General features: G+C 44.2%; 1 protein-coding gene across 4 annotated transcripts in view; it reads left to right on the top strand.

The window, feature by feature from the left end:
* Sfmbt2 (Scm like with four mbt domains 2) overlaps nucleotides 1-13,098 on the top strand; it is a 178,912-nt gene that overhangs the window by 71,946 nt on the left and 93,868 nt on the right. For 3 of the 4 annotated variants that reach the window (XM_075970342.1, XM_075970343.1, XM_075970344.1), the window contains exons 5-6: nucleotides 9,353-9,441; nucleotides 11,451-11,697. In XM_075970342.1, the coding sequence (XP_075826457.1) occupies nucleotides 9,353-9,441; nucleotides 11,451-11,697 (336 nt within the window). The remainder of the gene's footprint in view (nucleotides 1-9,352; nucleotides 9,442-11,450; nucleotides 11,698-13,098) is intronic. The other variant, XM_075970345.1, reaches the window with a different exon arrangement.

Below are 13,098 nucleotides of genomic sequence, written 5' to 3'. Positions count from 1 at the left end.
TAGCAGTGACGCTAGTCTGGGTTGAGATCTCCTCAGAAGATGACTGGAACAGATACGCTTTGTAAAGCCAACTAAATTGACAGCCCTTCCTGTAATAAACACTAATAACTGTAATGAGTGCCTCCTGCTATGTGCTGTTGTTCCAGGGACTGGGTGTGTAGAACTGTGAACATGAGGGCTGTGGAAGTCCATAGCTTCCTGGAGACTGTACAGATGAATTCAAGTCTTACTATATACTGTAAAGGGTGAGGTATGGGGATTGAGGGAGTGAGTGCCATGTTTTGTAGATCAGGGAGGACCGGTGAGGAGGAATGATGAAGTGAGGTGCCGAGAGATGGCCAGGAAGCTATATGGTTATTTTCATTGACATGGAAGTGGGTTAGCTGAGCTTTAGTAGGGTTTATTAAATTGAGAAGATCTTAGAGAAATATTAGGGTTGCAAACAAAGACAAGGATAATGGAGAGGAACCAAACTCTAGAGGAAACTGCCAGGCTTAGACATTTGAACTACAGGGTTCAGGAACTGAATGAACCAGCCCTGTTTCTGGCTGTAAAAGGCTCATGCTAAACGCTGCATACCAAGTGTAGAATTGTGTTGATCAAGAAACGAATGTCCAGAATATATGAGAGGTTTCTTTAAGTCAATGTCTCTGTGTGTATATAAGTTGTCTATAAGCATATGGCGGCCTGAGGTCAATGTTGTGTTTCCTCAATGTCTCTAACATTTTCAGAAAAGTTCTGCTAAAATGGAGCTCGCTGATTTGGCCAGGCTGACTGACTGTCTTGCCTTTCCAGCTTTGAGATTACAGGGGAGTACTAGCATGGTTGTTTTTTTGTTTGTTTGTTTGTTTTTTATTTTGGTGCTGGGTTCTGAACTTGGGTCTTTATGCTCGCATGGCAAGTACTTTAGCAAAGTTATCTTTTGAAAAGAAGAATCTCCAGAAAAGCATACCAGAGATGTAAATAGGGAACTCCCTGAAGGGAACTGAATTGTCATAAGATAGTGCTAATAGTGAAATGAAAAAGAACTAAAAAGAAAAAAATCAAAGTTTCACATCCTTGATGTCGGTGAGCTTGTGAAGTCTGATCCTATAAAATGCTGACAAAGATGGAGAGAGAAGGAGCTTGTATTCTGATGACGAGAGTTTAAATTCTAAGAATGACGCGGGAGAGTAGATTGCTGAAATCTGGCAAATCCTTGTTGTTTTGCTCATGGTAATCAGTTCTAAACAAACAGTGTTATAAAAATAAACAGTCCAGCTTCAGACTTTATCTCATTCTGACAGCAGCCTTTGACACCATTGATCTCTGCTCCCCAAAGTATCTTCACTTCTTAGTAGACTTTTTGGAGACACGGCTGTTGAGCTGGGTCTCCACTGTGTGCACGGCTGGAGGGAAATTTCACAGTGGTGAGGCTAGGAAGATGGTTCAGGAAAGGGAGGAAGGCAACAAAGGTCCACAAACCAAGAGTTTACGATGACGAAGTAGGCCCATGGGTCCACATTCCCTTCTCCCACAGAGAGACCCTTGGTCCTGTTTGTGCACTTTGTCAGGAAGAGTCTTCCTTTTGTAGGTTTCCTTCTTGTGAGGCAAACCCAGGAGTAAGCCTTGATAATGTGTAACAGTTTCAGTACAACACCAACTGGGGTCAGGGGAGGAGGCTATCTATCACCGATGATTAAATGGCTATTGTTCTTTAAAGATTTTTATTTGTTTTTAAATACTTATTAATTTAGTTTGTGTGTGTATGTGCATGTGTGCACACGTGTGTGGGGGTCGGAGCAGGGCTGGAGGTTGGAGGAACCTTGTGGAGGTCGGAGGAACCTTGTGGCATAAGTTCTTTCCTATATGGAGAGAACCATGTGGCTTCTTGGGAGTGAACTTGTCACCAAACTTGGTAGCAAGTATTTCCACCTTCTGAGCCATCCTACCGGCTGGCCAATTTTTCTGTTTTATGCCACTTATTTTTAAAACTCCCTAGTCACCACAGCGACGGCCTTGTGAAGAGCTACTTTTTAGAACACAGTGACGCTTGCTGGTGCCTTTGCGATCATGCATGTGTACTCATACTGCTGAGAGTCTTGAAGGTTTCTTTCAGAACTTTCCCTCCCTTTCAAAACAGTCTCTATGTGAATAGACAGAGTTGTGGTTTGAATGTAAAATGGCCCCGACTGGTTTGTGTGCTTGAACTTGGTCCATAGCTAGATTGGAGGTTTTGAAGGCTGTGGAATCTTTTAGGAGATGGAGCCTCACTGAAACTGGGTCACTAATGTGACCTTAAGGCTCCATAGCCGGGCCTTTTCTAGTTCTACAGTGTGACCAGCTGTCTTACAAATAAATTCTTCTCTCTCTCTCTCTCTCTCTCTCTCTCTCTCTCTCTCTCTCTCTCTCTCTCTCTCTCTCTGTGTGTGTGTGTGTGTGTGTGTTAGTAGAAAGTGGACCTAGGGATTTGTGCGTGCTAGCCAAGGCTCTACTACTGACCTATATCCCTAGTCCTCTTTTCAATTTTTAATTTGAGACAGGATCTTGAGAAGTTGCCGCAGCTGGCCTTTGATCTCACTCTTGATCTTTGGGATCTACCTGCCTCAGTCTCTCGAGCAGCTGGGATTATAGGCCTGTGGTACCAGGCACTGCTAAGAGTATTTGAACCTCTTCACCTGATCAGCCATTGTATGTGGTATACAGTAAAAAAGTTTCAATTCTGCTGAGTCATTTGATGCTGTCCTGTTTGTAATAGCAGTTTTATTGGAACACAATATTAAAGTATCAATGCAGATTCTTCTTCAGAAGTCTTCACGGGAAAGCTTTCTGTAATTCTGATCTTAGTGCGGATAAGCGTTCATATTCTTCATCCAGCACCCTCACCTCTTTTGTTTAACTAAGTCACTATTGAAATTCTTTTTTGACATGTCAAAAGCTGCTGCCGAAGCTGTTATTGCAGAGTTTAGTTTTCTCAGGACCGGAGAGGCTGCTGAGTGTTTAGAGCACGGGCTGCTTTTCCAGAAGACCCAGGTTTAATTATCAGCACATATATCATGATTCGGAACCTTGAACATATGGTCCATAACTCTAGTCCTAAGAGATTCAACAGCCTCTTCTGGCCTCCATGGGCACCAGGCATACATGTGGTGCCTAGACAAAAGACTTACACATAAAATCCAGGTCTCTCTAGGTCTTCTCTTGCCTCACATTCCAGACATGCAGAGACGTCAGGAAAACCTTTGTCATAAGAAAAAATGATGAAGATAGAAAACAATAGAGTCACCAGGAGTGAGAGAGGACCTAGGGAATGGGACAGGGGAAAACTCCCAAGTTACCCTACTGAAGGGGTTTGAAAAATATCATCTGTTACCCCCCAAAAAGAGAAAGATCCTATACTGAAACCACCAGAGACTAAAGAGCTATCCATTGCCAACTGAAGTTTTTGTCCACGGGGTACCTTCAGAGAAGGCTCGGTGGGAAGTGAGCTGAAAAAGTAGTTCATGGAGGCCGGGCGGTGGTGGCACACACCTTTAATCCCAGCACTCGGGAGGCAGAGGCAGGCGGATCTCTGTGAGTTCGAGACCAGCCTGGTCTACAAGAGCTAGTTCCAGGACAGGAACCAAAAGCTACAGAGAAACCCTGTCTCGAAAAAAAAAAAGTAGTTCATGGAGATGACCCAAATATCCTGTGTTTCTTAACCTCTAAGAGACAGGCCAGTGTCCAAAACCACTTCTGTGTTACCTAACGGATATTTAAATGAAAAGGACCTTTTTATTTATTTTTTTTCATCGTGACTTCTATCTACCTCCCAGATGGGTGGAAAGGCATGGTGTGGTTGGTATTCTCTAGTTTGCTCTATTATATGGGAGGTTGAAAAAGATGCAGAGCCATCATGAATCCAAGTGACACACCTCTCGCCCTTGCTTCAGCAGGGGCTTCTTGGTTCATGGCCCCCTCCCATCTGTTTGAAAGGACAGCTGGATGCCTGGGCCAGGCCCTGTAGAAGATGATACTCTTAAGACACGGCCTGTCATTGAGCTCCGTGATGACATTCACTTGGTTGGTTTTGAAATCCGTGGTAGGAGGGCTTCTCCGAGTCTGAAATCTGACAGGAATCCCCTGTGTATTGCTCCTTTTATTGCTTTCTAATCCTAAGAAATCTGCTGTGGGATTTGGGGGCCATCCCTAAATGTCTTCCCCAAAAGTCTGTATTTCTGTTTCCTGTACCTCAGGGTCACAATGACGGGTCCTCCCCAAATGACACATTTGTGGAATATAACCTCTAATTTTAAACAAAGTTTTCTGTTTACATAGTGTAACTGACTAGAACTTTTGAAAAAGTTCTGAGAGAGGCAGGGGTGTCCGTTCAGTCCATAAAGTGCTGAGGCATAGAAGGAAGACTCGAGTTCAGTCTGCACATCCATAGTAAAAGCCAGATGTGTTGGCAGGGGTTTGCAATCTCAGGGCCGCAAAGGTGAAGACGGGATCCTGGAGTCCATCCTAGCTGGTGAGTTTTCCACCAGGGAGAGACACTGTCTCTCAGAAATGAGGTGGGCAATGCCTGAGGTCCGTGCAGGGTTGACCTTTGGGCTCACCACACAGGTACAAATGTGTTTCTGCATCTTCACAGAGGTGCGCACATGTGCATACACACACACACACACACACACACACACACGGTCACATACACAAACACATTCTCACACACAGGCATACACATACATAAAACATGAAAACATAAAATGTAGATTTGAACTGTCTACCTCTTATGGATTTCTAGGACTTTCCATATATTGAAACATAGGTTGGTTATTGACAGGTCCTGCTAGGATTTCTTTCAGCTGGAGTTATATAGCCCTAGCCTCTAGCCCCTGATCATTTTTCTCCCGCCTTACAGCACATGGGTGCTGAAGATGGTGCAGAGCAGGTTACAGACTTCATGGCAGGGTATAGTAGGGTCCTTCCATAGGAAGGAAACAGTGTGGGACAAATTTTAATTGGTCTTAATAAATAAAACCCAGACTCAAGATATTAGGGCTGAAAGCTGAAGGATCAGAGAAGTAGTACGGCCACCTACTGGAGAGACCTTTACCTCTACTCAGACAGAAGGGGCGATCTTGTTCTCAGACTGCCATTCAGACTCCAGGGGTGATCCTCAGACTGCACTGATCTCTTGTCTCCTCCTGCCTTACCGCCCAGCCATATCACTCCTGTCTCCACCTCCCTAGTGCTGGGGTTAAAGATGTGGAATCCTAAGTGCTGGGATTTGTGGAAGCTCTGTTTCTCTTTTAGACAGATTCAATCTTGCGTGGTCCAGGGTGGCCTTGAACTAACAGATATCCCTCTGCCTCTGTCTCTGGGATTAAAGGTGTGTGCCACCACTCCCTGGCCTCTGGTGGCTTAACTCTGCACTCTGGTCTTCAGGCAAGCTTTATTTGATAAAACACAAACAAAAAAAAATCACTACAAAACCCCCTAAATAACATGGTAGATATTTAACTATCTTTCCTGTGCAAATTTTCTTGCACTCACACACTTCTTAAATAAACGTTTATGGTATTAACCTTTCTAGTTGCAGTGTAAGTGGACACAAGAAACAATGTCAATCAACTTCCACTGCAGTGGATTCTAAGGGATTCCCCAGGGCACTGGAATTCTTCTATAACGTATCCAAATCGGAAATTGCTTAAAGCATGTACAATTGAGTGAAATTTGTAAAATTGTTATATTTAGTTTTATGTTATGGACATTTTATTTGTTCACGTATTTTCTCATTTTGCACGTGAGTATGTTTGTGTGTGTTTAGCACAGATGTACCTACCGTGTCTGCGGAGGCCAGAGGGCAACCCATGGTGTATTCTCTAGATCCATGGCCAACTATGGTAGGGTTGATGAGGATAGGGTTGTTGTTTTGTTTGAAAATTTAGAATTTTGAAGGCTGAATGTTATTGGAAACATTTTTTTTTTTAATGCGGAAGGTTCCTGAGAATTGTTTCCCCACCATTTTTACTTAAGGCGGTCAGTGCATATCTGTAGGCTACAGATGTGTTTTCCCTAGAGGACGGTATCCTGGATATTCAGGATCCCTTCCAAATGTTCTATAAAAACACGGTAAGGGAGAGTCTGAAGACTTCGGTAGCTCAGGGCTCGCTCACACGACGCAAGTTTCACGACCTTCTCCATGGCTACCCCTTCTCTTGCACCCAGGATAATTTAAATTCCACAACTGTCTATGTCTTCATAATGTGTTTGCATACTTTAGAATTTTAACTGAAGTGCTAACTTGGACCACATGCTTATTGAATGACCTTTAGAGGAAAATGGACTGCTTCCTGTTAGACATAGACAAAAATTCCGTGGAGCACAGTGTTGCGGGATATTCGATTGTGCTGTGAACTTGCGAATGTGTTAATAAAATCAGCCGTGAATAGGGGTGGTCAGAGCCAGCAACTAGTTGACAGGAGTCAGCCATAGGGCCAGGAAGATGGATAGAGAGACACACAGGAAGGAGTAGGGAGGGACTTGGAGACTGGCAGTCTTTTTTTGTTTGCAATGGTCGGAGAGATGTTCTCTTGCTGTGTCTCCAGCCAAAAGGAAGATTCGCTGATTGCTTCTTGGCCTCTTTGAGATAGCAGGTTTTCACCCCCACATCTGATGGCCGAGTCTTTACTGGTAAATGGAACGATAGAGACTTAGTTAAAAAGTACATTTGGTGGCAGTGGGTGAACTGGTGCCAGTGGGACCAGAAATCCCACCAGACTGCAGCCTGAGTGGCAGGACACTGACCCTGGAGCCACAGGTCACAGATGGTGGTTAAAATATCAGTAGATTCAGGTGCAGCCCCTAAGCAGAGGGGAAAACAGCAGAGGACCCCTTATTGCTTTATCTGTATTATGATATGCTCCAAAATTTGTATTTCCAAATACAGTTTTGTATTTTGTCCTAATCTTGACATGTTGGAATAGGCAGATGCTTTCCTGCTATTCATCCTGCCTAGGACCAATTATCTATTTATACACGATTGGAGTGTTGCAGACCGTAGTGGAAAGACCCCTTGATATATGACTTCTGGATTCCTGGAGGCTTGCGACTGATTTTCTTCTTGTTTTTCTGTCAGAGCAACAGTTAGTTAGGAACAGCCTCATGGAGAGGAGAAAAACAGCATAAATGAGAGGTCTTCATGTGTAAAGCACAAGGCAAATAGCAGTTAATTTACTGTGTGTGTCTTTACTTCTGGTCCTAGTCACTTAGCCGTGCAGGAGGGCTAATTTTATGAAAAGCATCGTCGACTGGGATTGTAGCTTGGTGGCTGGACACTTGTCGAGCATTTTTGAAGCTCTGGGTTCAAGTACTCATCACTGTGAGAAAAAAGAAGAATCAAATTAGTTTTAGAAACTACTATAGGGCCGGGCAGTGGTGGCGCACGCCTTTAATCCCAGCACTTGGGAGGCAGAGGCAGGTGGATCTCTGTGAGTTCGAGGCCAGCCTGGTCTACAAGAGCTAGTTCCAGGACAGGCTCCAAAGCTACAGAGAAACCCTGTCTTGAAAAACAAAAAGCAAAAATAAAGCAACAACAACAAGAAATCTACTATAGCACTGAAAAATGATTGTTATATTTTTACTGATGGCAGCAGAACATGTAGACATAGTTTTCTCTACATATCAATATATGTATTTTCAATATATGAGCGTACATGTTTAAAATCAGGAAAATGGTATTATAAATTTGGGGGGTGGGCCCTAGGTGTAAAAGAAGAGGTGAGAGCCAGGCCTGAGAAGCTGCTGTGGCTCACAGAACTCTACTTTCCGTCTTTGTATGTGGTGGGAGCATCTTAGGTGGTTCCCCCTCTTTGGAACTTAATCCTTTATGAGGACTGAGCAAGTGTTGCATGAGGCACATGTTTATGATGGGTAGAGATGGGGGTGCCGCTGAACCCCATGCTGATGCCAATTTTGTTAAGACTGTTGAAAACTTTAAAGAATATTTATTTATTTTTAAACTTATGTGTATGTGTGTGTGGACATCTGTGAGTGCCAATAGGGCAGAAGAGGTTGTTGGATCCACTGGAGCTGGACTTCAGTTGTGACCTGCCCAGTATGGGTGCTGGGAACACACCTGGGGTCCTCTGCAAGAACAGCAGCCTACCTCCCCAGTGCTGAGATGACAAGCACATGCCACCATACCTGACTTCTCTCCTCTCCTCTCCTCTCCTCTCCTCTCCTCTCCTCTCCTCTCCTCTCCTCTCCTCTCCTCTCCTCTCCTCTCCTCTCCTCCCCTCTCCCCTCCCCTCCCCTCCCCTCCTCCCCCCTCCCCTCCCCTCTCCCCTCCCCTCCTCTCCTCCCCTCCCCTCCTCCCCCCTCCTCTCCCCTCCCCTCTCCTCCCCTGCTCCCCCCTCCCCTCCCCTCTCCTCCCCTCCTCTCCCCTCCCCTCTCCTCCCCTGCTCCCCCCTCCCCTCCCCTCTCCTCCCCTCCTCTCCCCTCCCCTCCCCTCCCCTCCTCCCCCCTCCCCTCCCCTCTCCCCTCCCCTCCTCTCCTCCCCTCCCCTCCTCCCCCCTCCTCTCCCCTCTCCCCTCCCCTCCTCTTTCTTTTTTTTCTTTTAAGAACTCAAGTCCTCATGCTTTCACGGCAAGCACTGTACAGAGCGAGCCACCCCCTCTGTCCCGCCTGCCTTTTTCAGATAATGTCCCAAATGCTCTCCTTTCATTTTTTGCAGTGCTGTCTGCCTTGTTTTCCAGCCTAGGCTTTTGTACCTAGACAGAGAAGCATCCATTTTCCCTCTTTTATAATCTTTGTTTGCACTCAGACATTTATAGTCTTGCAGGATTGCTCTCACATGGAGACCTCCAGTTTCTGAAATGTGTGTGCCGATGTGTTCAGCTGTCCACTGAACGCCATTTCTCAGGGAAGTGTGCTTACCCAGAGCCCTCCCTCCCCTTCTCCGGTTCGTGCTATAGTTCTCTTTACCATACATTGTTTCATACTTGCAAAGCCTCTCTTTTCCTCCTACCCTAGAAACCTGTACATAGTTCAGGGCCTCTGATGCTCCAGCCCTCCTTGACCATTTTCTCTTGGCATTTCCCAAACTACTGCCATGTCGCCATTGTTGCTTGTCACGAGTGTCTCACTAGGTGTAAATCCTAAGGGCCACAGGCTCTTTCCCTTCTAGATGTCCAGGGGTATGGTAGGTAACCTGTCCATACTTGATAATAGATACGTGACTGTATTTCCATTATTCTTTACTTAATCTTCAAGCACAAAATTCAGAGAAATCTTGAAGTAGCCTTGACGCTCAGATGACTGAAGTGACTTCTGATTGTTTGATACTCCACTGATGTGTTGAAGTGTTTTGTTCTCTCCCTTGTTTTGTTAGCAATCAAAGAGAAGTACACAGACTGGACAGAATTCCTCATACGTGATTTGACTGGTTCTCGGACGGCACCTGCAAGCCTTCTGGAAGGCGTATGTATTGCTATTGTTCATCTATTATAGCCCCGAAGCATTCTGGTCCTGTGATCTCAAACCTAGTGGCACCTTTGCATATATCCTTCTGTGGATACATGTAGACACAAGTGTTTTTATTCTCACAGCCTAACTTCCTGTTTCTTATTCAATTACATAGGTGATGGATTTGAGTGGTATTGACTGATGTTTTCCTGTGTTATAATCAATAAATGGGAAGTTTTCTCTGTTCTAGTGTATTTTACAATTATGTATCAGGATGTCTTCCCATCACCCTTAAGCCTTATCATGTAGGATGACTTTTTGGCAGGTGATGACTAAGCATATTCATGTGCTTACTAAAGTTTCCTGGAGCGCATTAATAAGTAGCAACATTAGTTGTTCATCTTGGGTGCATAATAACTCCCATGATCTCACGCATATGTGTTACCTAAGACTATTGATTAGCTTTCTCCAGAAAACAAGAGGAGGCATGGCTGACTGTATTGCAATGTTGCTAAGGTAGTTTTTAGGCAGAGATGCAGAGTAGTTTAATCTTGAGTCTTGATGGTTTGTTTGAAAACCTTATAATGAAACACTAATAATTCTTATATGTACTTGAGCAGGAAGACAAAGGCAGTGTGTCATATGTAATTATTAAATTACCAACTCTGTCTCAAGGGTACCCTAGGAAAGGGGAGTTTTACGTGAATGCCTGGGAATAAGATGTTGATTTTCATTGTTGTTACTATTGTTGTTATTATTGTTATTATTTTTAACCTTGATTTTTTTCCTTGGCAATGGTAGTAATACTTAAGACAACCACCATGTTATATAGTGTGTTCACAAGTGGTTTGTGATGGTTTTTGTTTGATGTGTTTTTCTTAATGGCTGATTTTGCCCACTGGGCTACAAGACTGCAAGGGTGATGACTCATGTTTTCAGAGGGAGAAGTTGCCTTACAGTGTTAATTGTTAAACATGTTTGCCTAAGAAGCTGGCTAAGCAGACACTCTTCACATGCCAAAGGGCCTATGAAAGGCAGTACTTAAATTTTCCCAAACCAATTACCAGGTTAAGAAGTAATTACTCTCTTCATATGCCAAGAAAGTTCCTCTTCAGAAGGGGCAGCACTCACAGGTTTTCCAAACCAATGCCCAGGTGATGTAGTAGAGGAACTAACTTCATATAATTTAGACAAATATTAAAAAGAGAACAAAAGATGCCTGAGCTTATAATTCAGCACTGGGGAATCAGAGGGAGGCAGGTCCCTGGGGGCCACTGGCTAGCCAGCTTAGTAAATAGGAGTACAGGCTAGAGAGAGACCCCGCCTCTCTCCAAACAGTCGATGATGGCTGAGAAACAGCACTTAGGGTGTCCTCTGGCCTCCACACATGCGCAGGTGTGCGCATCTGCGCTCTCCACATGCCCCCACTCCACACTGAGAGGTTGAATGTAACTGAATACAAACACATATTAGACTCATCACTTGTACACACCTGCACTTATTCACTTAATCTGTGCATGACAAGGTTTGGTCTGCTGGTTGATGGCACTGTAAGGTGACCTTCTCTCAAGGAGTGATGGTATAAATTTATACACTATATTAAATACAACTGTCAATTTGGAAAACAGAGCTTTTGCTGTCAGGTGTTTTAGCCCTGGGTGCATATACATATGATTCTATTTAGAAATGTACTAATTTCTAACAAATGCAATTCATTTCATTTGGGAAGGATAATTTGTTTGATGAAATACTAGCATAAACTGTTATTTTCTATTTGCTTGTGATTTTTGTTGTTGGGAAATGATGTCGGCTTGTGGATGTGTGTGAAGGAGGAAAGGGAAGCGGGTGTGTGTGGGGGTGATGGTTGAACCGAGGAGGGGGGGCCGGGCGGGGTGATGCCAGACTGTTTGGCAGTAGCTTGGATGATGGTGTGAGAAAAATATTATCTTCTGCTGCTGTCATCTGTTTCCATGAGAACCTTAAAATCAAGTTTAAAATACGGAGTTTTGCTTCTGTTTAAACAGCCTCTGCGAGGGAAAGGCCCTATAGACCTCATTACAGTTGATTCCTTAATAGAGCTTCAGGACTCTCAGAACCCCTTTCAGTACTGGATAGTTAGTGTGATTGAAAATGTCGGAGGAAGATTACGCCTTCGCTATGTGGGATTGGAGGACACTGAATCCTATGACCAGTGGTTGTTTTACTTGGATTACAGACTTCGACCAGTTGGTTGGTGTCAAGAAAATAAATACAGAATGGATCCACCTTCAGGTAAGAGCTGACACTTTTCCCCTGTGACGTGCTTGAGATAGCCGACTCCCGTGGGCGTGTCTCGGGGCGCACGCTCCGATGTGTCTCTTCCATGCCAGAGTGTGGATTTTAAGTGTGTTCACTTCAGAATCTTTGGTGCGGAGATGAAAATCCAAGATGCTGGTCAGAAGCATTCTGTAAGGAGAACATGGTGCGGTAGCCTCAGGAAGCCGGTCCGTTCCCTGTGGTGTCATTGGCTCAGGAAAGGAGATGGGTGATAGATGGGGACCCGAGCATGGTCTCTCCATTCTTTAGGATTGTTATAGTCTTTGGAGCATATGCCACCATCTCTGTTTCCCTGCCTGTCTTTCTGCTAATGCCTGTTTGCTCTTCATCGACCCGCCCATTCTTCCGTTTACATTCATCTGCCCATCCTCCCCCCTGCCCACCCATGTATGTAACTATTCTTTCCTTTAAGCACATCTGTCATCTGTATATCATCCATTCCTCTCTTCCCTTTTTTCATTCTATCTATCAGTCCGTTTATACCCATTCATCTACCCACATTCATCCAGTTCCCCACCTCCCACTTACCTCTCATGCAGCTGTACATCCATCTGTACATTCACATCAGCCAGTCAGTTCCTCTCTGTGTCCACCTGGGCCTGTTCCTTTGTCCAGATTCATCCCTACTTCCATTCTCCACCCTGCTATACACTACACATTCATGGCTATCATCTATCCATCCATCGTCCACCCACGTATCTGTCATTTACCTATGTCATTTATCTCTTTTTCTGTACACCCATCCATACAAATGCCACAACACCTGCTTATGATTATGTAATTCATTTTGACAAGGAAACAGCAATGAGAGGATTAATCTGTTTGCCCTTTGCCCGGTCAGGTTACCAGGTAGCATCAAGTGTACTTGCACATGACTTTTCATAGGCTTGATTGGATATGCATACTGCCTTCTGATAGATCACTCAAAAAATCTCATATTTACAGAATGGCCAATCTTAAATATTTGTTATGTTCTAGGTGATTCAACAACTGTTATGTTGGTTATTTTGATTTCAAAAATGTAGTGCATGTTTGGTGTGACTCTCTTTCTTCAGCCAGAATTGTGATTGAGATTAAACTGCTTCTCCATGGCCCCCTGGAGCTTGTAGGGAATAGCTGAATGTTGCAATCGGAGTGCCCAGGTCCTAGGCCCAGTGCGTCTCACCGCCTCTGCTACTCTTACCAGCATTTTGATGAAAGACCTCAGAACAGAAATGTCACTTTGTTAATGCATTTACACATGCCAAGGAAGAAATAATTTCTTTCTGATAGAATTTTATTCTCTGGTCAGCTTTACAGGTTTATTTAGAGCAACTACTAGTTCATGGCTTCATTAATAAAATTGCTTCTATGTTG

Source organism: Microtus pennsylvanicus, chromosome 4 (genome assembly GCF_037038515.1).
Source record: "Microtus pennsylvanicus isolate mMicPen1 chromosome 4, mMicPen1.hap1, whole genome shotgun sequence".
Lineage (NCBI taxonomy): Eukaryota > Metazoa > Chordata > Mammalia > Rodentia > Cricetidae > Microtus > Microtus pennsylvanicus.
Note: the sequence above shows the minus strand (reverse complement) of the source record. Positions and strands in the feature narration are given on the sequence as shown.